Consider the following 27,794-nt stretch of genomic DNA (forward strand, 5'->3'; position numbering starts at 1 on the left):
AAACGGAAACAGGTTTTGATTGTATCGGTTCCCTTCATGTAAAGTGTTTTCCCAAACAACAATTAGTAGATAAAGCACAAAAATACGATGTGTTCATTTGTAACGCCCTTTTCATAATGTCTCATAGCAAAGGACCCGATTGAATTACTAAATACATTCGTATGCCCTGCACAGTTGTTTGCTCCATAATTCATATTTCTCATTTTAGTCTGCGTACTAGCCCTAACCTTGGGAAGAACTTCAATATCCAGAATCCTTTGTATGCCACAGGTCCATTGTCATTGGCTACAGCGGGCGATCTTGTTGGGAACGCTGCATGTGAGTGTAGTTCTGGGAGGAAGCTATTCTCAGAATCTACACTAATCAGAAAAAGGTAAGTGCATTTCTTTTCCGATGAAAGGAAACTAGATCTGTTTTAAATAATTATTGCTGCGTATGTAGTCATGAATTCAAAAGTCTATTGTATTTTTTATTCATATTTATATATGTTTATACATTAATTTGAAAGCAGTTTAGTATCACATGCTGTGGTATAACCCATGCTGCTCCTGCTAGCAATGAAATAAGACGATGGCAGTATTTAAAATGAACATATTTAGACTTTTTCCATGTTGTGCTCTTTATATAAGGCTTCATGCATATGCAGTGCATTTGTGTTCAGGTGATATTCACTCTAGATAAAACATTTGCAATACAATAAATGTCATTATAAGGTATCATATTTTGTTCTTTTGTAAAAGATTGATATTTCTCACATACCATGTCTGTTTGAAAACATCCATTTTGCAGCACACTAATATAATTACTTAAGGGCTTACCTTTTTACTAAGATAACGTTTCAAGTTTTTTTAAATTGTGGCTTAAACGTCTTTTTTAATATAGTTACATCATTAAAGACAACACATTTTATTTGAGAAATCTTCGGGTTTAAAACATTATAGAGAATAATTTGAAATAGAAAATGAGTTTAGCGCAAATTATACAGTGCTTCTACAGATACTTTGTAAGTTTTTTTTTAGATATCTGCTGTTTTCCGCAGGCGCCTCACTGCTAAAAAACCTAAAATACATTAAACAACACCGTACTCTACCCTCACAGTGAGTTACACTCGGTTACTTTTTTTGTTAAGTTCGGTAAGCACTGTTCACCATTTTAATAACAGATGCCCTTTGGTGAGACGCCTACTAAGCAAATAAAAATAATAATGAATAGTAATAATGGGTGCAAGTTCGAGCAATATGTAAATATCAACTAGTAAGGCAGAGCACAAAGCAACTTTTATGGCGTATTTATTGCCACATTTGAACCTTTGAGCACTGCGATATTTTAAAAGGAGTTTGGTTCTACATTTTCAACGAAGGGCAAAATTTTAGCCTGTCCTTTGTATTATTTTGCACATGAAGCTACAACAGATTGCGTAATGTCAGCTCTGGCAGAATAAAGCCTCAGGTTCTGGACCGATCTCTAAGGAATTTGGGTCACACTTTGTTCTTTCTAAATGCTCCTTACAGTTTGTCACATAAGAACATTGACAGGGCAGTCAGGGCTAGCCGCCGGTATTTGATGATTTGATACTATAACTTTCTGAATCATATGTAGCAAGAACGACGCTGAAAAATGTGTTCCCATGGGAAACCTAAATTAGTCTATTTTGTTCTTGCTAGCTTTATAATTATTAAGATTTTACTTTTTGACAGTAAAATAACCCAATATGTGCTAAGCTTTGTATCGGTTTTAACTGATTTGTAATAAAAGCTCTTAAAATGATTTAATAATGAATGTACACCTAACACTTATGCAAAAGCTTGCGCTATGCTGACATTAATGCTTTGGACGAGTAGAGAAGATATGTTAATGGTCCGTAATCATTTGAATTAAGGAGGAAATGGTAGAAACATCAAACAGTGTAAGACAACATCTGCAGAACTGGGGGAAAAGGGCATAAGCTTAGTTTTGTCTGGTTTCTTATGATCTGAATTGTCATTTATTGTCATGAAGAGCTTTAAACTGTTTACCAATTAGCATCTTCTGGTAATATATAGAATTTCAACCTCTCATCATTTGGTGAAGGTCCTGCTGTGATAAACTGGTCTCTGCTGGATTTTGAAACACTATACTGGAAGATATTAATCACCACTAGATACCAATGGGACCTTTAGTACTGAAATTTCCACTGGGTTTCTTATTTGAAAACTGATATAGAGTATGTAGACAGCAGTAAAATACCTGTGTCTACCTTAATACTGGGCTATTTCTGCATATAGTAACTATTGTTGCCCATTTGGTTTTTGTGTCAAGAACACTGGTTGCCATGGCGAAAAAAGCAGGCTGTGAGTATCATCGTTTACCACTGTTAGCAGCCTGATGGAAAGAATGTAGTGATCTGCCAGTCCATTAAGCTCAGCACAGCAAACAAGTACTAGTATGCAAATATTTTAGTTTTTTCCTGTATAAGCTGAAAATCCCTGAGCTTTGAGATGTTCTTATCAAATAGCACTAGTTGTATGTACCAGTAACATGGCCTGTTGTAAAATATGGACAGAAATATATCAGTATTGTAAAGAGGGTAAGCTCTTTATAGAAAGGATTCAGGGTCCTTTATTTAGTTCGATGATGAAGAAATGGCAAGAAGAGTAGGTGATGGTTCATGCCAGGGACTCAAAAGTGTTGCTCTGTGAGGGAAAATAACTTTTAGTTGTCGGCTGTGTCCACAAACCTTTTAGCAGAACAAAATGCATGTAAAAAAAAAAATCTCATGTGAAATATAAATTAATGTATAATTAAGTACAGTACTTGGATCCTTTGTGCAATGAACACATTGTACAAAGTACTGGGAAATTCAAAATACTTGTACTCATGTTTTCATTTTCATTAAAATGCCATTGAAATGCAAGTTTGATTTTGTGACTAGTTTTCAACTGACAGCATCTGTGTCTATGCAGTTTATTTTGCACCGACTGGCAGGTTTCTGAAGTTTGTATTTCTTCCTACAGGATACCTTGGTTTAAGAGCAGACAGATGTTGTTGCGCAGAACCATCTGTTTATGTTCTGAGTAGCAGAGACTAGCCTTGAAAACTGTGAAACACGTGACCAGATTGCGTTTGATTTGGCCTTCCAGACCGATTTAATAATGTAAGCATGACTTATCAATTAGGTCTTAAATATTTCTGGGACCTGTTTTTATTGTGTAGTCCTATTTTACAAGGAAGACAATTGAGAATACATTTTCATTTATTGTAATTATCTGAAGACCCTTTTATACAGCAGTATATAGTTACTATGGTGGTGTGAGTACTTTTCTAAAAGTCTCAACATCGACATCCTAACTGGGATTCACACCCGTAGCCTTGCAGCCTGGAGCCCAGAGCCCTAACCACTACTCTGTGCTGCTGCATTTTAAAGGTGATCTGGCATGGAAACCCCTAAAAAAAGTATGAGGATGAGTCATGATCACCATATCAAATTGCTTGGATTGGCTTGCAGATTTATTGATCAATGCAGTGGACAGTGCTGCCTGTGTCAGGCAAGGGGTCGATCTCTAATAATTAGGTATTACTGATAATATGTTTTTATTTTATATAGCGCATTCCATGGTACTTGCTGTATGGTCCCACGCCAGAATATTTCTTTTCAACAAGTAAAGTTGAGTACTTTATTGTGTTCATTTAATTTGATCAGTTTTAATTTAATCATGTTTCTTACCTGAGGATCAGAGCTGTGCAAATGCAGCGTGGGTTGAACCATACAGTACATTACATTAAACGTTTTTGAAAGATAATCCTTGCTTTCGATTGTTATACCAAAAATGATTCCAGAAATCGTTCTTTCAGCCAAGAAATGAGTTGCAGATTCTGGGCCCTTCAACATTTCAATCACATGGCCTGAGAATGACATAAATGCCAAACTAAACGAGCAGGCTGTCTGGGTTGAACCATTTAATTTATGCTTTCCTTAGGGAAAAAAAATTGTTGTAGGATTAAGTGAGGATGTTAACGGTTTTTGATTTAATCTCTATGCCGTTTTCCTCTTTCGATATTTCACCTGTCACAGGCTTTATCTCTGGTCTGTTCTGGCTTTGTTTTTTCCCCTTTCATTCTTTATGGCTACATAATTAAAACTGAGTGAAGGACTCCTTGTATGCACTGTGAGGTTCTTTTTTTAAAGTTTCCTAGTAGACTTTACACTGTCCTTTTGTGCGCCAAGATGATGTACATTTTTTAAGATGCTTTTCTGCCGCAAATTCTCTGTACCTTGAAGAGATTCCTGCGTGTGAGCTATCAGTGAGTGAGAGGAATCTCTGTGTCAAGCTATTTCAAATGGGTTTCCTACTAGTTGTAAACAGCTTTTCTTTGCTAATTGGACAAAAAGCTTTATCGTTTTTTGTTAACCATTGTAAGGTGTGACTGGATTGCACAATATTAAAGGAACCCTTAAGATGGCCTTTATAGGGTGTGGTTCAAGCAGGTTTGACTGTAATTCTGTCATTTATACCTTAGGCAAAATCTTCCAGTGCCTTGGGTTTCAAATTGCGTACAGTTCATCCTTACTCAGATGGAAGGAGAGACAACAAGTGTCTTTTAATATTATTTTAACAGACACCTTCCAATGCTGTTCACATCCAGTATAATCAAGGAACAGTGCAAAGACTCCTAATGTACAGCACTATAAATTAGGCCTTACAATAACTGTAACATTGCCATTTTCATCCGCAGTCCAGGAATCTTACACGCCATTATTAGAATAGCACTGAATTTTTGTTGTGAAATGTCTTGTTGGTGTTAAAGTCTCTTCAGGAATGTGTCTAAGCCATAATGGCATTTTTGAAGCTAGTGAGACAACTGCAATATATTTATTGTGTGGGGTGATTTAAAACAGTTCTTGTTTTTTATCAACCATCTGACAGGAAGTTAACAGTGGCTTTGTTTCAAGATGATTGATGGCACCAGGAGCAAGGTGACATGCAGGACCTGAGGCAGAAATACTAAAGGAACGATGCTTCTGGTGGAAAGAGCCTCCTGCGACGAAGTGTTGAGGCTGAGGACATCAAATGAAAAATCGACTTCGAGCAACAAGGAGACCGGTAAGGGACCACCGCTACCCAACCACTGGTCTTTATCCGTCAAGTAATATCTTTCAAGCAGACATAGTCATTACTGTAACAAGGAAGGTTGAGAAGTTTGCCAGACCAAGAACATTTTTACTTTTATCATTGTTTGTCTGCTAGGCTTTACAGCAGAGGTGGGTAACCTTGATCTGGATGCACAAGAGTGCTTTCTGGAATTTATTCCAGCTTTCTTCATTGAAACAGGGTTTGCTAAAACCAGTATGGCGTTACTCCAGGTTTTAATTTGGTGGTGCTTTTGCACAGCCTTGAGCCGTCTCGGCCTTGGGAAAGAAGGATGCCTAAAACTGCTTTACAGCCATAGTTGAAGTATAGCAGCCTCTGGCTCCCACCATTAAGCATTGCGGGAGAGCTGGTTGGAGGAGCAGTGCATCTCTTGCTGGTGTCACTGCGACCTTACAGGCATCCAGCAGCATTAACATTCTTAGGATTTTACTTTTTGAAAGTAAAATGCTCGTGTGTGTGCTAAACTTTGTATCCATTTGTGCTGATTGCACTAAAAGAAAAGCTCTAATGATTTAATGATGAATGTATGTCTAACATTTATTCAAAAGCTTGCACTGTGATGAAATTTTTGCTTTGGAGGACAATAGAAGGTATGTTAATGGCCCGTAATCATTTGAATTGAGGAGGAAATGGTAGAATCGTCAAACAGTTTTAGAAATCATTTGCAGAACTGGAGGACAAAGTTAAATGCTGAGTTTTATCTCTCCTTTCTAGCGGAAGTTCCAATATAAAGTGTAGTGTCATGAAGAGGTTTAAACTGGTTACCGCTTAACATCTTCTGGTAATCTAACGTATATAATTTCAACCTCTCTTAACACTCTGCGCAGGTCCTGCTATAATAAACTGGTCTCTGCTCGGTTTGGAAACACTTTGAACTGGAAGATATTAATCATCACTAGGTGCCAGGTCTCTGGTCTCTACTAGACAGCAGGTCTCAAGTGTACCTGTTGCACCAGAAACCGTTAATACCCATCCCGAAGGTGCAGGCTCAGAGCACCCACAGTAGGGCAGTGGGCCTCAGCCAGTGCTCTGAGAGAAAGCTTTCATGGATCAAAAGTTTGTTACAGGTATTAGGTCCAGTTTTCCACCCAGTAGAAAACCAAAAAGTAAAAATTATGTATTACTGTATCTTTTCACCCTCAGCTACATTTGGGGGTCTAAAAATATTGCATCATCTTACCAGCCTAAAGTTTGTTGTTTCTGTTACTCTGCAGTTTCTGTTTGTATTCAGCTCAAAGGTTACATATTTGCTCATTTGGTTGCTTAATAATCCAGAACTCCTTTTCAGACCATTTATTAAAGAATTCCCATAATCACAATGTAAAAACACTGAAACAATATTGCAGTAATACTGCTTTAAATAAAAGCTTAGTTGAACATAATAAAAGGCTACTTCTTTTTGAAACCTCAAAATGAAACCATGCTGGAGTATGACATCAGTAGTGCACACTTGAGGGGAATAGTAGTATAGACTGGGATTTCAATTTGTATGCAAATAGGTCCTTTGAAAACAGAGGCTGTAAGAAATCCCGTAGCTGTTACACTGCAGCCCATCATGGTTAAATAATAACTTGCATTTGTATAGTGCTCTTCATCCCAAAAGACATATAGTAAGAGACCCGTTTTAAAACCTGTTAACTTCAGTTTATGTGCAGCTGCCCCAGGCACAGCTGATCAGATGGAGAAGGAAATACTTCAGCAGTTGCATTAAAGGTGAAAATGAGAAAGATCAGATCGTGCAGGCCCAGTGGAATGTAACCAGAGCATTGGTTTTCATGCCCTCTACTCTTCCCAGAGTTTCATGGGGCTTTTAATGACCAAGGGTCAGGACCTCGGTTGAATGTCTCATCTGCAGGACAGCACATCCTACAGCACTTGAGTAGAGATGTGATTTTCACTGCAGGTCTCTCTCTGCCCTGGTTTTCTTAGCTTCAGGGATCTGTTAAGATCAAATTGCTAAATGGAAAGGCTGCTTCACAAGGTAGTGCAGGTCGATTGTGGTATCGAGATTTAGTCTATAAGAAAAAATCAGATAAAATATTTATATGCTATTATGTAGTACAAATAGCATTAAAAATAAGTACAAAAAGGCAGAGCATACAGTATACACTCGAAAATGAAAATAAGTTAAAATACTTTTTTTATAGAAGTTCTAATTTTCTGCTGCATTTTTTTGCTATTACATTACCAAGAGAGAGCCATATCTTTCCCATTTTGGCCAACTTTTTATAAATATATGTTTTATAAATATATGTTTTTGATTTCTAGTTCTGTGGGTACTTTCTTCATGAGATATAGTTCATTCATAGAGACCTTACATATTTGAACACAAGGCCTGTCTGGTTTGGAGCACTTTCTAAACAAGTCTTTCTTTGCCTCTGATGGCAGTTCATCTGGTGTTTGTCCCAGAAGCAAAATTCTAGGGTGCAGTTTCAATCTAACAAAGAACATTTTTGATATATTCTCAAGATTCTATTCCCGATGTGTTTACATAACTTTGCCTGATCTAACAATATGTATGATTTGCCAAGTGTTGCCTAGAATTGCTCCAACAGTTTGTAGTCTCACATTTATAATATTTGGTTTGTAACTGTGTGGGGTGAGTTATAAAATAACAAACTTCTATACATATTCTCCACATACAGTCATGTGAAAAAGAAAGTACACCCTCCTTCAATTTAATGGTTTTACATAACAGGGCATAACTGACATTTGTCTGGTCCTCACCAACTTCCATAATTAGACAAATCTAGCCTCAGCTAATACACAACACATAACAGATTTCACTATGTCATTATTTATTCAACAAAAAGTAAGCCAAAATGCAGAGACCATGGGGGGAAAATTAACTACACGCTTACTGCTTTCATAGGAATTAAGAAGGTAATTAGCAGCCAGGTGCTACTAATCAAATGTACTTGTTTAGTTGATCATCAGGAAGTGTGACCACCTCTATAAAGGCAGAACTTTTGGCAGTTTGGTGGTCTGGAGCATTCAGGTGTGTGTTAACACCATGCCAAGGAGAAAAGACATCAGCAATGAACTCAGAGAAGCAATTGCTGCTGCTCATCAATCTGGTGAGGGTTATAAGGCCATTTCCAAACAATTTGAAATCCATCCTTCTACAGTGCGAAGGATTATTTATAAATGGAGAACATTCAAGACAGTTGCCAATCTTCCCAGGAGTGGGCGTTCCAGTAAATTCACCCCAAGGTCAGACCGTATAATGCTCAGAGAAATCGCAAAGAACCCAAGAGCTACATCTAGGGATCTACAGGCCTCGGTTAACATGTTAAATGTTAAAGTTCATGATGGTATGATCAGAAAAAGATGGAACAAGTATGGCTTTCATGGAAGGGTAGCCAGGAGAAAGCCCTTTCTCTCTAAAAAGAACAGCACGGCAGCATGGCACGACAGCACGGCTTAGTTTTTCAAAGTTGCATCTAAGCAAACCACAAGATTTCTGGAACAATGTCCTTTGGACAAATGAGACCAAAGGGGAGATGTCTGGTCATTATGCACGACGCCATGTTTGGTGAAAACCAAACGCAGCGTATCGCCACAAACGCCTCATACCAGCCGTCAAGCACGGTGGGGGAGGGGTGATGATTTGGGCATGTTTTGCAGCCACAGGACCTGGGCACCTTGCAGTCATCGAATCGACCATGAACTCCTCTTTATACCAAAGTATTCTAGAGACAAATGTGAGGCCATCTGTCTGACAGCTAAAGCTTGGTTGAAATTGGGTCATGCAACAGGACAGTGAACCCAAGCACACCGGCAAATCTACAACTGAATGGCTGAAAAAGAAAAGAATCAAGGTGTTGGAATGGCCAAGTCAAAGTCTAGACCCCAACCCCATTGAGATGCTGTGGCAGGACCTTAAGGGAGCTGTGCATGGACGAATGCCCTCAAGCATCGATGAACTGAAGCAATGTTGTAAAGAAGAGTGAGCCAAAATTCCTCAAACGATGCGAGAGACTGATAAACTCATACAGGAAATGATTACTTCAAGTTATTGCTGCTAAAGGTGGTTCTATAAACTACTAAATCATGGGGTGTACTTAGTTTTTCACACATGGCTTCTGCATGTTGACTTATTTTTTGTTAAATAATGACATAGTGGAATCTGTTGTGTGTTCTTTGTCACCTGAGGTTAGATTTACCTAATTTTTGGACCTGGTAAGGACCAGATGATTTTTTGTTATGCTCTTACACTGTATATAAAACCATAGAATTGAAAGAGAGTGTACTTTCTTTTTCACATGACTGTAAAGGTGAACTAGTAGTTTTATGCAGATTTAAAAATTTCTTCCTATTCCCCAATTGCTATGCAAGCTCCAGCCTTCCTTTCCCATTTGGATCATACTGTTGTCTATTGCATTCCTCCTGTATTTTATTTTATACACAAAAGCTGAGTTAGGATTTTGCTACCTTGGTTATGTATCATATATATTATTAGACTGTCTATATCGTTCAGAACTGAGAATATATTGTACAGAATGTTTTGTGAGACTTGCCTGTTTTTTTCCCCTTTTTTGATGAAATGTCAGTTTTATTTTCCTTATTGTGAACAATAAGGCTCAGAATAAGGAAAATTATTGTGAACCTTTGAAAATCTGAATATTGTGAAATTCTCACACCTATTGTGAGCCCCCGTCATATTACAATGGGAATGTGGCTTCATTTCCAACTATGGGGGGCTGGAAACTGCAGGTCAGGAAGAGCAGCTTTAAGAAAGTAATGTTGCTCGTGAGGTTTTGGGTTGAATGCGGGCTGTTTGTTTCTGGTAGAAGAAATGGATGGGAAAAGGAGGTGACAATGAAGGAGACTAAATAATAGCAGCTCGTTGATGTGTCAGCCTGGCCATGTGTAAGCCACCATTTTAAAATTTGACAGGGGTTCCACTGCAAATGTACCTTTCTGTCTGCTTGAGTGCTGTATTGCTTTTTGCACCAGTGTGATAACATTTTATGCCTCCAAGCGTTGCTGGCCTCTTTTATGTAATCGGTTTCTAGTGTTATATAACTCATAGTAGTGGATGTCGAAGGTTTAAAGGGGGGAGAGCTGAACTGAGTAACGAGAGCAGGGCGTATGCAGAGAAGTGCGCGTGAAAGGCCACTCTTGGAATCTATATCTAGGGCTGCGCTGTTAATCGTTAACAGTCTGTGTGCATTTTTAAGAACATTGCAGCTCTGCTGGGTCACAGTGATGTTAGCCATTCTTCTTTTCCATGCTTTTCAGTTTGGAATCTTATTTAAAAAGCGGCATTAAATCATGAAAATAACTGCTTGAAGTACCCTCCCTTTGAAAGATGTCTGTGCACATAAGAGAGATGCTGTCCTTTGATACCAGTGCTTGACTGACTGCTATATGCTATCATTGGCTGCACATTTTGTTCAAATTAATTTTGTTGTTAAATGTCAGTAATGTGTTTTGTGGAAGATATTTAAAACAAATTATGTATTTATTTTTAACCATGATGTTTTTACTTTAAAGACTTAGGTATGTGTTTTGTAGAAAGAGTTAACAAAATTCCAATATGTTGACCTCTTAGTGTTTTACATTATGCTATAAAAGTTCTGAAAAGCAGTTTCTTTTAGCATTACAGTTACAGTATGCAAAATCATTCACTGCATTGTTGTAAATTACTTTGTGGATTTACTGTAGACCACAATTAGCAAAAGCACGCATTTGCGTGTCTTGAACTAATGTACTGTAATATTGTATAAGTCAAGCTGTATTGCCAGAATGGCCTGTGTTAGTCAAGCAGTTTCTGATCCAGAATTTCATAAACTCGTGCACTTTCAGTGAAAAGTGAGTTTACGTCATACTTGTATTTCAAAATATTCTAGTCTAAAACGTATCATGATGTCAACATGCATATAGGCTGTAGATAGTCTAATCTGTTGTTCTAATGATAAACCTTCACTAAAACATCAACCTTTTTGTCTATTTTTGTCTGTATTTCTTTTTCCGTGAGAAGGTTCACTTTTTAAAGTGATCCCTGCAACCAGGGCTGTTCATAAATTATCAGTGGTTTCACTAGCCAAACGTTTTTTTCTTTTCAGGCTAAAACACAATTGATAAAGTTACCATCTTTACTATTGCTGCTTCTTTGTAAGCATCTAATATGTTTTTTCATTAATGTGCCTGCTGCTAACTTGACTGTGTTAATCTCAGTGTAATACCATCTTAAATTAGCAGATATATTGTGATGGAAAAAAAGCAAACCCTAGAGTGTTTGCAGTGCTTAATTGTCAGCATTATTCTCCTAAAAAACAGTTGCTGACATCCTCATTCCAGGAAATGTTCAATTTCCCATTCAAGGAAGCATGACATTGTCTTCTGCTTGGTGGCTCTGTTTCTGTTTTTGGGTACAGCAATTGATCACCAATTACACTGGGAGTTCTTTTGCAATTGCAGACTATATATTCATTGTTTCTTATTACCTGTTGTACGTCAACAAGTGCTTCTCTTCCAGGTTGCTAAGCAACAAGCTTGAGTGTTATTGTAGAAATGTGCAAAAAACACGCAATTGCACACATTCTGTCACACACATCCTTGCAAGCAAATACAAACAGTGAAAAAGCTTTCAGTCTGCATTTCCTAAATGAGTCCCAATGGAAAAAGAAGATGTGGAAATTCCTTCTGTTTGGAGTTGATCAAGGGAGAAGGAGCCTGTAAGCAGTTTACAGTCTTCTCCAGAATAAGATAAAAATACAGTGAATGCAGCTCATGTTTTGAGAGAAGTATATTTAGTGTTTCCATCGCTATTATTTTTGATATGCTAAGATGCTGTTTCTGATTGTTATTCAAGGTAATTCTTGAATTTCAGAACAAGATAAAACGGAAAGAAATAGCCACCCGCATAAATTTCTCTTACATTTCTCTAGCAGTTTTTTCAGGCTTACTGTAATGAAAAACCATCTCACATAGTGATGAAAAAAAACAAGGGGATTTTATAATGTTTTTATTACTTTTCTAAACAATAATCAAAAGCAGGCATCAAAATACAATTTAAAAAGCCATTTTCAGTCTGTGGAATTTTAGAAGCTTTAGAGAAGGCTTCTCCGTTTAGAATTTTCCTAGGGATATGTATGGTATATTAAACGGGGCTTTTTCTAGGCCCTGCAATCGAAGAGTTAAAAACCCTTTTGATTTTGAAGCGCGTCTAAAGTCTTGCAGATGAAATGTGCTTTTTTAATATGTCTAGTGCAGCATTCAAGCTTCAAGGGTATGCTGCTCTCCGAAATCCGTAGTCTCCTATTGATGTGCACTTACTGCCTGCCTTTCCTGCCACCTTGCTTTTGCTGATTAGATTGACTAAAAATGCACATGGCACATCAGTGGCCTAATAGTATCTTTATAACAAGGCAAAACAAAAGAGAGAACAAATTCATTTTGGACACCTCCATACCCTTTCCTCCCACTCACATTTTTGGCTTAACTGTATTTTGGTGTTTTCTGATCAATTGGATTTCTATTGGCATGTGATTCAGTGGTTACTGTCCCTCATCTGATATCTGGTTCTGCCATGGCACAGAATTCTCCCCAAGAATGAGATGGGTCTCCATTATGGGGATGAGGAGAAACTCTCAGGGGCCCGTAGAATTGGCCCAGCGTAGATGTGTGCTTCCTGCTGTAAGATTAAGCCATTTCCTGCAAAAATGCACCCTGAGTTACATCAAACCTGCAGATTAAAATAAAATTTTTAGTCACCTCCTAGCTTGAACACCTCATAGTTGCGCAGGGGGTAGAATGTGGTGATTAAACCTCAATGCTATTTTACTTTATGGGGCAACACCATACAACAGTAGCAATATTTGTACCTTTCATTTGGTCTGTAATGCAATGGTTCAGCAGCTTGGTAGTGTTTTATTCCATGAGACAAGGGGCATGCCCTGCAATCCACAGGGCACAGTCCTTTCAGTAGATCTGTAAAACCTGCACAATGAAGAAAAATGGACCAGAGACGACAGGATGAAGGAAGTAGGATTCTTTATGAGTTAAATCATTTTCTGTGGAGGTCAATGTGTGCTTCTTGCCAGAGTGGTTTCCTGTTCATCAGTTCGTCATAACCAGAGATCTTGTTTGTTGGGTAGCTGACAGCAGGGTTTCAAGACAATGCGTAAATCTAAAAGAATCCTACATTTTGTGGGTTTATGTTTTCATGACTGTGTAGAGTTATTTATAGATATATATATATATTCACGGAATGTTTAATCACAGTTTGTGAATCCTGCTTGGATTTCAGCACAGCTGGTTAGGAAGAACAGGGGATAGTGTTTTGCTCTTTCTTAGTATCTTGTGACTCATGAATATGTTTATTTTTTTCAGTGCTGCTTGGTCAGTAATATTTATGAATGGCTCTGTATTAATTATTATTGCTGATGACAGTTATTGCTGATAAGGTCAATATACAGCTGTCTGCTTTCTCCTCTGTGTCCTATTTATTGTGTGTATTAATTTTTCAGTTTGATTATTTATACCATAAGATCTCACCTAATGTACTGTGCTTGTATGTCTTATGTGTGTATTTAAAAGAGTAAAGTGTGGAAATATAGAAAATGACTAATTTTCTGAAAAAGTGAATAAAACAAATTTAGTGTAGTTTTGAAAAGGGGTTCTAGAATTCATTTGGAAGCTGCTGAGATTAAAAATTAAACACATCTTGCTCCACTATTCCTTGTTTTAAAAGGTTTTTTAAGCAGGTCGACACCCCTGTTTTACAATCTCCATCTCCAATCTCCATTCACTGGATTTTTAACAACCTAAGCACTGAGCACAGCCATGAAGAGCCATATGGTTTGTTTTTTGAAGATATTTCTGTTCTAAAGTCAAGATGGAGACAAAGTTCTTTTGCTGTACAGAACCATACTTGCTCATCCACAGTCATCAGTAGATATTGTAAGAAACAATAGCCTTGCTTCTGCAGAGGGAGTAAGGTTTTTTTTTTAAATCTTTTGACTAGATGAGCTGTCTCTTTAAAAAATCAGCCATAGAGACATAAGGCAGTTGGCGCAGGCAATGTGTGGTTTGTGATGTCAATATGGCAGAAATCCAAGCTGTTTTTTTACTCACTATAAAAAATCTGCCTCCTTATTGAAGGGATACCTAGAAAGTTATTTGTGTTCTCATGAAGAGAACATCATTTTCTTGATTAAATCTGTATAGGTGGGTTTTGTTTTGTTTTTCTTTCAAATTGCACAGAAGATTGGCTCACAAATGAGACGACGCTCCAGTCAAATTATGCATGTTCCCTCTCTCTCCCTCCCTCTTTCTGTCTCTGTAATACCAGAGCAGGCTTTTAAATATATCACCACATTTTCATAAAAAAAGATTGTGAGGGTTTGTATAGGAAGAATAGCCTTTTAATCCCAAAACTTTCTCTTCAGTCGATGATGAAATGAGGAAGTGAGCAGTGTAACTAATTGAGATAAGAGAATGACTGCACTCCCTGGACTGCTTCCTCCTGTGATGCATCATGCCTAACTTCACAATTCCCCATCCCACCTGAACCTTGCAAGATGTTCTGAGTGCCACTAAATTATTTTTGGGCAAAAAATGGATTTGATAAACAGTTTTCGGGATCAAAATAATCATTTTTTTCTTGGCTTATTCTTTTTTGAAAAGCAGCAGAATTGCTATTCCTTTAAAACCTTAAATTTAGAGCATTTGAATTTACATTGCAGAGTAATACACAAATGTTAGAGCAAACAATATTTTCCTCATAATGTTCCTGAGAGGTTTACATGTTTTGTGAGGCACGTGAATGATCACTCACAATAACTGTCTTGGGTTTTTGTTTTGTTCCAGGTGGCATGGAGAACAAGGCAAATGGCTCAGTGGACATCAAAAAGTAAGCGGTTTTAATTTCGACATTATTTTATTGTGTACTGTGGAAAGTCCTGAACAGAAATGAATCTTAGTTGATTCCATGAGGCAGAAGAATATGTCATGTTTTTTTATAATATCATGTAGATATTAAACAAAGCAGGATCTCTCTTTTCCTCTTGGTCAAAGGTTTTTTTTTTTTGCTTAAAAATGCCCCTTCAGCACAATAACAGGGTGAAAAGTTACTTCTCATAATATGTCATGTTTTCAAAAGGAGGCAGCTGAGTTTGGAGAAGGAAGGCAAACTCTGAAAGTGCATACCTTTGAAAGCAAAAGCTGGTGTGGATAAAATTGAGTTCTACAATTTCAGCACCATTTTGAAGGAAATGTTCTGGTTACTGTTAAATTCTTTTGACATACACAGTTGCACAAATGTGTCTATGCCACCTGGCTGGGCTCTTGTCCTGTCATTGGTCTGATGACCCAGTCCAGCCTGACTGGAGGGCTGTAATGAGTCATTAGACTATATTATTATACAGTATATACTGGCTCATTACTATAGACAGGCACTCTTTATTTAGTTGAAATCACAACCATGTCACCCTGCAACTCACAACTGGCAACCCACTGAAGCTCAGCAGCTGTGAGCCTGGTCAGTATCTGGATGGGAGACCTCCTGGAAAAGCTAAGGTTGCTGCTGGAAGAGGAGTAAGTGGGGCCAGAAGGGGGCGCTCACCCTGCAGTCTATGTGAGTCCTAATGCACCAGTATAGTGATGGGGACACTATACTGTAAAAAGGTGTCGACCTTTGGATGAGATGTAAAACAGAGGTCCTGACTCTCTGTGGTCATTAAACATCCCAGGGCGTTTCTTGAAAAGAGTAGGGGTGTAACCCTGGCATCCTGGCCATATTTCCCATTGGCCCTTACCAATCATGGTCTCCTAATAATCCCCCTCTATGAATTGGCTAGTGGTGGAGGGGAGTCCCCATTACCTGTAAAGCGCTTTGAGGGGAGTGTCCAGAAAAGCGCTATATACAGTAAGTGTAAGCAATTATTATTATCCAGTGAGGCTGGAGGGAGGTGCAGGCCCCTTTCAGAAACAGTACTCGGAACACCTCTAGAAAAGGCCAAACGAGAAGAGGACAGGTGTGAAATACAACTTTGGATAGACCATAACATGTTTATATTCATACCAGCTAATGCTGGGGAACTGTGTAGATTTCAAAACCTTCATTTTTGTATAAAATCGGTATAGCATTTATTTACTTTAACAAAATACCTACCTAACATTTGTGAGGATATCAGCTGAACATATGAAAAGTACCAGCATGAATGGCAGTGTATTGTAGGTATGCCTTTTGAGGTAAATTAGTGTGAGCATTGCAAGGGTTGTGACAGATGTTTTGCCTGCTGGATCAGTCTGTCTGCTGTAGCCTTTAGCAAATCCTTGCTGTCAGGATCTGGCAAAAAATGTTGAAGGATCAAAATGCTTTTTTTTCTACTAAAACATTGATTTTGTTTTGTTCTTCTGCTACAGAACAAGTTAGGCCCTGGATCGAAAGCAAGTATTCATAAGTTTGTTTTACCCTACAGGTTTCCAGGAAGGAAAATGTTGAAAATATTGGAAAGAACGATCGGTTTTAGAATTATTGGAATGTTGTCAAAAAATGTTGAAGCACATTTGATATTTATAACAAAACTAACAGCTGCAGGTAAAATGAGTCTTCTCTTCACAGTGTGGCACTGTTTGTATTGTGTATCACGTTTTTTGATTTGAACAAAACCGACACAGATGTTTAATGAGCCTCCAGATGAATATACAGAAGTTATTCATGTGTGCAGTTCTGCATTTAAGTGAGGAAAATTACAAGTGTCGTAGAGAACAGTAAGTTGTAGAAGACAAATCTAACACATTCTTCTTTCAGTTTGAAAATATCATACAAAAAATCTTAATTCATTTTTTTCATTCCTGCATTCATTAATATTAAAGCACACCAATCTAGAAACATGGTTAAAATAGGTAATGTGTTGTTTTGAAGCACATAACTTTGGCCTGAATGTTTTCATCTTAAATAAGTTACAAAACTCAATCATAAACGTAAACTATGTATGCTACTAGGCAGATTTCCAAATAATTGCTCACATATTTATCCCATAGCTTTTTTTTTTTGTTAGTACATTTGTTAGCATTTCTTATGCAGTCCCAAATTCCAGTGTGCTTGGTTCTAAGGAATTCATATATTACATAGTTTGTCATTTTGCAAATGGAAATTAAAGGTCATTAAATTACATGAAACCGCATTTCTTCTAGCAACCCCGGAAAAGACCTCAAAAGACATTGTTTTAGACATTGTTGCTGTACATAGACTAAGACCTAGATTAAATCAAAACTTTTCTGGATTGGAAGTTACAAGCCCAGTAGTTAATTAAGGGTTTTCATTGAGTACATCTGTAAGATATGAATTAACTGGAAGGCACAGGTGAGACAAATCTCTCTTATAAAAGATCTAAATCTGTCTTATAAAAGATTTAAACCCTTCAAAACCATTCAGATGAAGCAGCTTGTCCTTTCTGTCAAACTTGGCATTAAACTTCCCAAGTTGTTCTAACATCCTGGATTAGCAATATGACATGAACCAGATCATATATCCAGCCCACAGGGTATATGTGCACATGGTGGGTTTTCAGAGGCTATATATAACTGAGCTAATTTTCAGTGGCACTTCCATAGCAATTTGATTTTGTCCATTAAATATGCTTCACTACAGTATAATAGCTCTCAAATGAAGCATTTTCTGATCATTTATTGCGTGATTAGAACTGAGCCTTATAGCCCGGATTTTATAGGGAGAAATCTTGGGTTAGTTCTCATTTGTTGCTACTGGGCTGATGTGTCTTTATTTAGAGGCTGATGTAAGAATTAAGTCTTTTAATTATTTTTTTATATGTTGGATTGTACTCTTTTTCCTCTTGTTCTGTGTTCTTCCAGTCACCTTGCTGTGGTACATTAATTACGTTCCAAGACACTTTTGCCTTGAGATATAGAGAATTGCAGAGGAATTGTTGTAAAATAGCACTGAGATATTTATTATCATGTAATACCAAAACTTAAGCATTTAGTTATTTGTGTTCTGCTCTACATTTAAGCATAGCAATAGATTTTGGGTGCATCTAGGCTGGGAAAAACAGTGCCCTACACTGCTTTCTTTTAATTTTATGCTGTTGTAGAACTCAGTGGGCTGTGTCTTTACCACTGACATGACTGAACAAGCTCTCTGAGGAAACTGAAGGTTCCTTCTGACAGTTGGCAGGAGTTTGAATTGACTCAAAAGCAAAAAAAAAAACAATATCCCAGATTGTTTGAGAAATCAATTAGGCCAAATGTAAAGGACAAAATTGTTTTAAAAGGGCTGTGCAGTATAGCACAAACTACCCAATGCTGTTGTTTGAGCTGATACCCTGGATTCTTTCAAGAGACGTCTGCATGAGATCCTTGGGTCAAATAACTGTTAACCACCAAAGGGGTTAGATGGGCTAAATGTCCTCCTCATTGGTAATTGTTGTCATGATCTTATTATCAGTTTCACCTCTACGGCTTTTTCAGAAAGAAAGGAATTGCTTGGTGGAGGACGAACTGGAGAAGGGTGCAGACAGAAGGGAACCTCAGTTTTCACGTGCAGTTAAGCCAAAGCCTATTTGCAGTTTTCACACCAGTTAGATTCCCACTAGTTTCCTTGACTTTCTAAATTTAGTGTATGCTCTCGCAAAGGTCACTTTTCATACTAAGCCGATTGTGACTGGCTGTTTTGAGTTTTACTTTTATCACTCGGTTTACACATAAATCCTGTTTTATCAGTACAGCCATAGATGTGTGGAGACCTTCAGCAAGCAGCTGGTACGTAGGCACATCTGCAGGAAATGGCGATGGAGAAAGAAATGATGAATAGCTCTGCTTTGTTTGCGTTACGGCTTTTTATACATTGCAGCGCAGACACCCGAAAGAACCGTCATCTTCTGTCATCTACCCGCCTGAAGATTTGTTGTGTCCACTGCTGTTCCTTCCTAAAACAAACCTTTCTCTTGTCTTGCAGCCCTGTGGAGAATGGGCAGCTCCCTGACCCTCAGGAGTGGGCTGTATCGGATGTCGTCGATTATTTTAAAGCCGCAGGATTTGAGGAGCAAGCCATTGCTTTCCAGGACCAGGTTGGGAAACATCCTATCTCTTTCTGTCTCCCTTCCTTCTCAGTAGTGCTTTATAGCCACAGCATAGACAGAAACTGACAGATAGCTGTGCAGTGAAAGTTCATTGTTACATCAGTGGATAAAATGGCTTTCATTGCTGGGCAGGACTCATTTCTGTTTAAATGATCCTAAATGAGCTGCTGCTTCCACGTGTTCAAACAAAGGGTGCCAACTGGGCTACTTTGTGACTACAGTGCAGGAGACAAAATGAAGTGCAGTAAATTGCTGCTTTTACCAATATTTCTCCAAGGCGGAATAATGGTAAAATGAATGAATAATATTACAGTTGTGCTGTAAGCATGTGCAATAGCATGCTGAATCAAATGGAGCATAAGACTTCTCTGATGTTTTCATTAAAGATATGCAGTGCAGTTTTTTACTATTTTGGAAATGGCTGAAAACCACATTAACTTAGTCAGGGATAAATGGCCAATACCTGAATTAAGCACCTCAGCTTTGAAGACCTCGATCGAAGTGTCAGTATAAAAGGTACAGTATATGTTTTTTGGTTTACTGTAATATACCCCCCATATGGTAAAATGTACTGTATACTGTGAGTTGCGGTAGTAAATCACTAGGTGACACATTTCTTCATGGACAAGAGTTTTCAAACCAGTTCCCTATGGATACTTTATTAGAGTAAAGGAACAAGTAATAGTTTTATTCCATGCTGAAAAGAGAAGAAAGAAAACACAGCGTTTCAGCTGGGGAGCCTTCTTCATGTGTAAGAAAGATGGGGCAGGCAGCAAAGATGATTTAGCATGGGAAAACAAAAGCCAGGAGAGAGGAGCAGGGGAGAGGCAGAGTGGCCAATCAAGTGGTGCGAGGTCGAGAGAGGTGAGGAGAGGAGTGAAACGAAACCTACAGATGTTCCTTTGCAGCCTACACATGCTGACGCAGCTACCCACCTGAGCTGCTTTATTAGAGTAGGTACATTCTTTAGATGAGACATTAAACCAAGAGCGTGATTACTTGGTCATTATAGAACCCTAGGGACTGTTTGAAGGAGTAAGGGTGTTAACCCCATGCTCCTGACTAAATTCCACTTACAGCTTGCATGATTTGGTCACTCTAAATGCCCCTCTTAATTCAGGTGCTGAAGTAATTTCTCACGCCTCCTGTCATGTAATGGGAATGCTGATGAATAAAAGCTGCTGGAAACACATAAGAGGATATTGCACTTCAGTTCTTAACTGAGTTACATGAAGCACTTTGAGATCCTTTGTGATGAAAGTTATGCAGATTTAAATACGGGTTTTTATAGTATTTGTGCTGTGTAGACTACAGTACTTGATGTTTTTCTAGTTGTGTCCATGCATTTCAAAGTCATTCTATTATTAGGGTATATAGAGCTGTTTAAATATTAGAATTAAGGTTTTTCTGTTCTTGTGTTTTCTTTGTGGAGAATAGATGTATAATACTAAACATATTTGTCAAATATGTAGTGGTTAAGATTTGAAAACAATAAGACCTGACCTTTTAGAAGCTCCATATACTTTAGATTATCACAGGAAGTTCTTTTGCTGTCACTTCTGTTTCTCCTGGTTAAGCTTTAAAGGGGTTCTTTTTGTTCTGCTCAGAGAAAGTCTGCTTTGAATGTGAGAATTGCAGGTATTCACCTGTTCCCAAGCTGCATGACTTTCATCTTGCATACAGTAAAGAGGTGATGTTATCATCACACATTAAAAGACAAATATGTAAGAAAACAATATAAAGGGTTTCATTACTTCAATGACAGTTCTTTCTGTTTTAGTTTGAATTCAACAAAATGTTTTTTGCACAACGTTTTTAATTGTTCCTAAGAGGTCCAACAGTCTGTTGAGGCTTTCCTAGAAGGTTTCTTTTTGTTCTGAACTTGAAGTTCTTCCCTGCTGATTCTGCTGCAGACGTCAGGGTCAGGCTCCCAAAAGGAATTGTTCAAATTGTCATTCCTATAGGACTGCATTTGGAAAGTACTTTTGTCAGCATCTTTTCTCATGGAATATGTTAAACGGTCACTAATGTAAGGCGAAATTATTAGAAAAACATCCTTTTCAATGACAAATTATTCCAACACAGACATAAAAAAACCTCTATTCAGTATATCAAGACTTCTGAAGCATGATTGAATTGTGACACTTTTTAAGTGTTCCTTATATAACCGTTCAGTATCGGAAAGCTGCGTGTGTTGCAGCATCTCAGAGTCCATCCTTAAAGCATATGGCACCAAGTGGGATTACACACCTGAAGAAGGCTCCACGGCCGAAACGTTGTGTTCTCTTTCTTCTTTTTTTCAGCATGGAATAAACCTATTGTTCCTTTGCAGCCTACGCATGCTGATGCAGTTACCCACCTGAACTACAAGTGGGATTATGCCTTGGACAGGAGATCGGTCTGTTATTGCAGAAAACAGTTTAGAGGCACATTAACTTAGCCAGGGTGTCTGAGAGTTGAGAGGAAACTGGAGCACCTGGAAAAAAACTTTGCAGGAAAACATGCAAGCTCCAAACTGTTCCTCAGGTCAGAATCAAACCCAGGACTCAAGTCCCTTGAGGCAAAAGCGCCAACTGCCACACCACAGTGTCTGTTCATGCCAACTAAGTTCTATCCTTGTCAAGCTTTAGTTTATCATGAGCAGATGATTGTAGCCAGCAACATTTTACCCAGCATAGATACTTCTATGTATTTTCACTTCTGAATAGGGTAGATTTAGGAACAGCAGCATAAGGAAATACTTTGTAACCAAGTTAGCGCCTTGCATGTTCAACTTACAAGCTTCTTTTCAGTGCCAAACAAACATTTTTTAACCCCCTTGGCTAATATGTATTATTTTTTATATTTTAAGACCTAAAATCTAATTAGAGCTTCAAGAAAGTCTTTATAAAAGATAAATATAAACCCTGAAACACAAAATATATAAATATGTAACACAAAGGCATAAGATTTATTTGAATTCCTTAATTAGCAAAATGATCCAACAGTAACTATTCACTAAGGAATAAGAATTTGAACTCTTAGATTCAGTCACTAACACCTCTTGGAGCAGCAAGGACAGTTACAGGAAATGTCTTTCAAATGGGATTAGGTCCGGTCTTTAACTTGGCCGATTCAAAAGGCAAAATCTCTTCAGCCCCTCTGTGGAACACTGTTACATATCCGCTTGTATATTTGTCTTGTCACATGACCCAGTTTCAGCTCGGCTTCAGCTAACAAATAGATGGCCTGATATTCTTCTGAAGAATCTGCTGATACAATGCAAATTCTGTTTCTGTCAGTGATGGCAAACCGCCTGGGTTCTGAGGTAGCAAAGCAGCCTCAAGTCATTATCCTCCCACCATCATACTGTACTTGACGGTCTACATAAGGTTCTTCAGTTTTTGGTTTAGTTTTTGCCCACAAAATGTTTTTCTTTGTGACCAGTAAGTTCTACTTTTGATTTGTCTGTCCAGAGAGCATTCTTTCAGTGTTCTTGTGGATCATTCAGGTGCTCTTTGGCAAACCTCAGACAGGATGCAGTGCTCAATTTAGAGAGCCATGGTTTTTCCTGGCTGTCCTTGCCTGAAAACCATTCCCATACAGTTTTTTTTTCCTGAAGTCAAACACAATGTCCTTAGCTGCAGTGAGAGAGGACTGCGGATCTTTAGCTGTTCGTCTGGCTTTCTTTTGACTTCTTAGATAATTTTCAGGGTTGTTCTTGATGAAGTCTTAACAGGATGACCAATCTTTAGTCAGCATTGTCTAGAATATTTTCCATTTGTAGACAGTGAATGGATGAAGCCCCAAATGTTTAAAAATAATTTTGTAATGTAAATTTCCTTTGATTGTGGCATGATGTGTTTCCACTTACTGATATGGTGAACACCACGCTCATTAAGTTTCTAACCATTATTTAGGACAGGGCTGCCCATACTCCTTTTTTCCCTGTTGCCCCTATTATTTACCACCTGGTTCAAATTTCACATGTGATTTTGCTAAGTAAACTACGTGTTCACTTACCTCGCAGAAAAACATTGAATTGGTAAATCTAAACATTTTTGAGTTTATTTAAGACTTATAGCAAGCAGCCATGTCACCCTGCAACTCTGGCAGCTCACTGAAGCTCAGCAGCTGTGAGCCTGGTCAGTACCTGGATGGGAGACCTCCTGGGAAAGCTAAGGTTGCTGCTGGAAGAGGTGTTAGTGGGGCCAGCAGGGGGTTATCACCCTGAGGTCTATGTGGGTCCTAATGCCCCAGGATAGTGACACTATACTGTAAAAAGGCGCTGTCTTTCAAATGAAACCAAGGTCCTGACTCTCTGTGGTCATTAAGAATCCCAGAATCTTCTCGAAAAGAGTAGGGGTGTAACCCTGGCATCCTGACCAAATTTCCCATTGGCCTTTACCACTCATGGCCTAATAATCCCCATCTATGAATTGGCTTCCTCACTCTGTTCTCCTCCCCACTGATAGCTCATGTGTGGTGAGCATTCCGGTGCACTATGGCTGCCGTCGCATCATCCAGGTGGATGCTGCACATTGGTGGTGGTGGAGGAGAGTCCCCATTACCTGTAAAGCACTTTGAGTGGAGTGCTCAGAAAAGCGCTATATAAGTGTAAGCAATTAATAATCATTATTAATTATTACCAACTGAAGAAGAGATAGTGTATCATGGAAAAAAGTGAAATTCCCATAACAATATTGGGGGTTCACAAACTTTTACTCTGCACTGTCAAAACTATAAAATATTTACAGTATGTTTCATTGTCCTCCAGTCCCCTTCTTACAAGCCTCCTTTAAGGTGGCTCCAGTAAGAAGATGTAAATCATGCGCATATTCTGGGTCTCTACATTAGCAAGGTTCATTGGCATAACTAAATTCCCTATACCATTGCATAATGTACTACAGTATATGTATGGTTAAAGACATAAATAACCCTCCCTTATATGATAATTAAGTACTACTGATTTGGCAGACTTAAAATAACATTGATAACATTGATGTGTTTTACAATCCTAATCTGCTGTGCTGCTCATTTGAAAGTTGTGCTTAACAGGCCTTGGGCTTGGTTTCATCCCACTCTGCTCCTCTTCCATCCAAGACCTCGCTCACCAGACCGAACCGTATATGCAAATTCACAAATGTTAAATTTGCAGATGTTGAGACACCTATTGTAATTGAGTTTTCCACAAAGGAAAAAAGGGGGGCAGTCAAAAATATGCTCCTGGCTCAGTGTTGAGAAGCATTTACTTTTATTTATTCCCCTATTATTGGAAGTGATGAAACTGGTAAAGAGAAAAACCATGACAAACTTGCCTTCCCTAGAAACGGGGGTTGCGTCGCGTCCTCGCTGTGTCCTGAATGACTGCTTTTTGTATGGGAACAGTACAGGGGATTTAATAACATGCTTTCTTCTACCTGCACGTGCCGAGAGACCTCCCAAAATGATCCATTTGTATGTCATATGACATTGCAGTGACGGAGTGAGGGCTGAAGATGAATGACCTTTTAGTTAATGCAGCTCGTATTTTATGCCCGCAGTCTGGCTTACCACAAACCCACAACGTGATTCTGTGCTTGGGTTGCTGCTGAGATGAGAGTGCTGAAATATAGGCTCACTGGGCGCTCTCTGGAATCATGCCCAGTGTACGCAACCCCTTGAATACAAGTTCAAGTTCTCTTTTTTGTCTTCTGAAGTCAAACTCTTGTCATTTCAGCTGCTGGAATATCTTCTCCATATATACAGGAGGTTAGCGACATTCACAAGTGTTTCGGTACAGAGAACCATCAGCTATTTCAAGATAGAGCAGGAAAATTCAAGGCTAAACAAATGCCTAGCAGCTGATATTTAATGAAGACTAGAGTGTTGCACGCAGGTAGCAGAGGCATAAACCATAAATAAAAACAGTCACTCATTGCCAACATACATCTGCAGGTCAGAGTTTCTGCATTTCCAGACGTTAATGGAAAAAATAGCACATGTGAAAAAATAGACATTACTAAAGGCATTTATGCTACTTTGTTTACTAAAAATTACATTCATTGTACTGTGAAGATTGAAACTGATTACACGTCTAAAGACGCAGAAATATATTCATGTACTTTACTTGGGCTCATGTATTTACTGTACATGCCAAGATTAGATTTTTTGTACCTGAATTATTTAGTTGGTACAGAAAACAAAAAGAAAAAATAACAAAAGGTTTGAAAGGAACTTAAAAGCCAAGCTAATAGTGAAGTGGGGCCTTGTAGGTTAAAATGCATCCAGTTCAAAGCGTAAATTGCTTTAAATATACTGTAGATCTGTAACATAATAAAACATATCTGTAACAAAATATGTAACATACTTTGAAAAGCAATTAAAAATGTGCATGTCCATGGTCATTTATTATATCATTCATTCAAATTATAGAGTTTTTGAGATGCATATGGACAATTTTTATGTTGTAGATCTTGTTCCCTTCACTCTTACTGTAAAAGTGTATAGGAGATGGGGAAGCGGAGACTTTGAGTACTGAGTGTTACATTTTCAGCAGCAGAGTACTCAATCATTCATATTTGCATTCTGCTTGATATTCTTTTTATTTTATTTTCTGCCCACCAAACCATGCTTGGCTTACCACTAATTCTTTGTTGACTTAATGAAATCTGTTACCATTACCAGTGTTATTGTCCAGTAGTGTACCTTAATGCAAATTACTTTTGCTGCGAGTACAAATGGGAATAATAAAAATAATGAGAATGTGGAAAACACGTCATAGGGAAATGTGGGTTATGATTAAGAAGGTGAAAGAAATCTCTGCTTTTCGCTGTAGTAGGCTATCCACCCATAAAATCAAAAATCAAAAATGTGATCACATTTCAGTGTGGCAGAGGGAAAGACTTGAAAAGGGCTGAGACCACAAGCCGAACTAGATGCCTCTTTGTGCAGTTGTGCACCTTTTTCCAGATCACCATGACTTGTTAATCCAAACAACCACTGATGTTTTTCACCCATTTATTGTACTTTTGCCCTGTTACTTTTAATTTACATCAACGAAGTTGAAGACCCAGGCCTTGTTGGTTATTTCGTAATTTAGCTTAGGAAGCTTTGATCTTGACCAATTAAGTGACATGGTAGCCTCTGTTGATTAGTCCTATTTAAATGAACAAATAAACTTCCTGGGTTGGAGTTATTATGAGCCAAAAGCCAACAGGTGAAGTATATACGGAATTATCCAAAGATCTTCACCGATGAAGGGGAAAGTCTGATTTTTTCAACATACTGTAGTTTACCTTGTACACCCATTCCCTTCTGTCACCACAATGTCATGGACGCCGTCATTATCAAATGATGTTCGATGCACTCTGAGCTTTTCCCGCACTGCTGCTTCAACCTTTTCATCAACATCATTTTTTAGAGAGAGATCTGTTGTGTTTTTTTTTTCTTCCAGGAAATTGATGGCAAATCCCTGCTGCTAATGACTCGGAACGATGTCTTGACCGGGCTTTCGATAAAGCTGGGGCCCGCGCTTAAAATTTATGAGTATCATGTAAAGCCCCTTCAAACGCAGCACATGAAGAACAGCACGTCGTAGCATGGCAACGCAGGGCCTGGGGCACGGCGCTGTCTGTCGCAACACAGGTCACCGGTGAGGAAGACAATCATTGAAGGAGCTGACAAGGTAATCCCGAATCCCAAATGAGGAAGAAAGAAGCAAGGCTCATCTGTTGGTGGATGTGTGTCTTATGCAATTTTACTTGAAGTTCAAAGAAAAGCATTTTGTGTGCTTTCTAGCCATTCACAAGACTTGCGGGTGGTGGATTTTGCAGGTCAGTGGCTCTGACCTGCTGCGGTTTCCAGATTTTATTCAAAGGACTGTAGAGGAAAGCTTCTGCTGGAGAATCTGCCTTGCAGCTGTTCTTTCTCTACACCGGTTGGCTCTGAATTTTGGGACTAGCGTGAAAGGGGACAGTCCTTGTGAAATTTGTTTTTGTTTTGACCAAAGTGGATCAAAATCCTGTGTTTAGCTTGCCTCTTAACTTCTTCTGGAAAGATGTCCGGTTGGTGGTGGTGGGGGGGTCTGTTTTCTTTAAAAGGTATTAATGTGAATCTGTTACATACAAATGTGATTTCTAAAATACCATGTGATTTCATTGAAATACAACAGTGTATTAATTTCATTTGTGTGTGTGTTGGGGGGGGGGGTCACATTCATAGAAAAATAATCAGTTCTGATCTGTCAAATCATTTATATTCTAAGGCAAACATATTAATAAACACTCAATTTCAAGCAGTTGTTCAACAGCCTGAAGCAATGGACTATATAAAACTGAATGTTCTTTATCAAGGAATGTTCTGAATGGCGTTGGAGTAACGCTCCAGTTTGAAGGGCTGTCCTGCTTGAGAAAATACATTAAATTACGATTGTTAATTTGGGGACTGTTTGTCACACTACCATTGTACATACCATCTAATACTGTTTCAGGAGATGAAATGGAGTGCAAGCCACTGTATAGTCAAGTGTATAAAGGAGAATGCTGAATACAAAACCTTTTTACTTGACATCTGAGGACTTTTTATATTTTAGAAAAGAAAAAAATATGGAAAAATCAAAATTTATCAAATTAAAAATACAAAGCAAACAAAA

General features: G+C 38.3%; 1 protein-coding gene across 3 annotated transcripts; it reads left to right on the plus strand.

The window, feature by feature from the left end:
• The first annotated feature begins 328 nt into the window (after positions 1 to 328).
• samd13 (sterile alpha motif domain containing 13) lies at positions 329 to 26,828 on the plus strand. Of its 3 annotated transcripts, XM_088927987.1 has the most exons (7): positions 341 to 373; positions 2,994 to 3,133; positions 3,584 to 3,643; positions 4,905 to 5,081; positions 14,949 to 14,991; positions 19,060 to 19,171; positions 26,598 to 26,828. In XM_088927987.1, the coding sequence occupies exons 4-7, from the start codon at positions 4,994 to 4,996 to the stop codon at positions 26,739 to 26,741; spliced, it is 387 nt and encodes a 128-aa protein (XP_088784113.1). In that variant the 5' UTR covers positions 341 to 373; positions 2,994 to 3,133; positions 3,584 to 3,643; positions 4,905 to 4,993; the 3' UTR covers positions 26,742 to 26,828. The 3 variants fall into 3 exon arrangements, with proteins under 3 accessions (XP_088784111.1, XP_088784113.1, XP_088784112.1); XM_088927986.1 differs by lacking the exon at positions 3,584 to 3,643; XM_088927985.1 differs by lacking the exons at positions 2,994 to 3,133; positions 3,584 to 3,643 and having other exon boundaries at positions 329 to 373.
• Positions 26,829 to 27,794: the final 966 nt, after the last annotated feature.

Source organism: Atractosteus spatula, chromosome 11, assembly GCF_055471065.1.
Source record: "Atractosteus spatula isolate fAtrSpa1 chromosome 11, fAtrSpa1.hap1, whole genome shotgun sequence".
Taxonomy (NCBI): Eukaryota; Metazoa; Chordata; class Actinopteri; order Semionotiformes; family Lepisosteidae; genus Atractosteus; species Atractosteus spatula.

Excerpts from the sequence above, each read along its gene's own strand:
- samd13 (XM_088927985.1), top strand. The coding sequence starts at position 4,994 with ATGCTTCTGGTGGAAAGAGCCTCCTGCGACGAAGTGTTGAGGCTGAGG. Across the intron at positions 5,082-14,948 it reads TTCGAGCAACAAGGAGACCG|GTGGCATGGAGAACAAGGCA; the intron begins GTAAGGGACCAC and ends GTTTTGTTCCAG. Across the intron at positions 14,992-19,059 it reads GGCTCAGTGGACATCAAAAA|CCCTGTGGAGAATGGGCAGC; the intron begins GTAAGCGGTTTT and ends CTTGTCTTGCAG.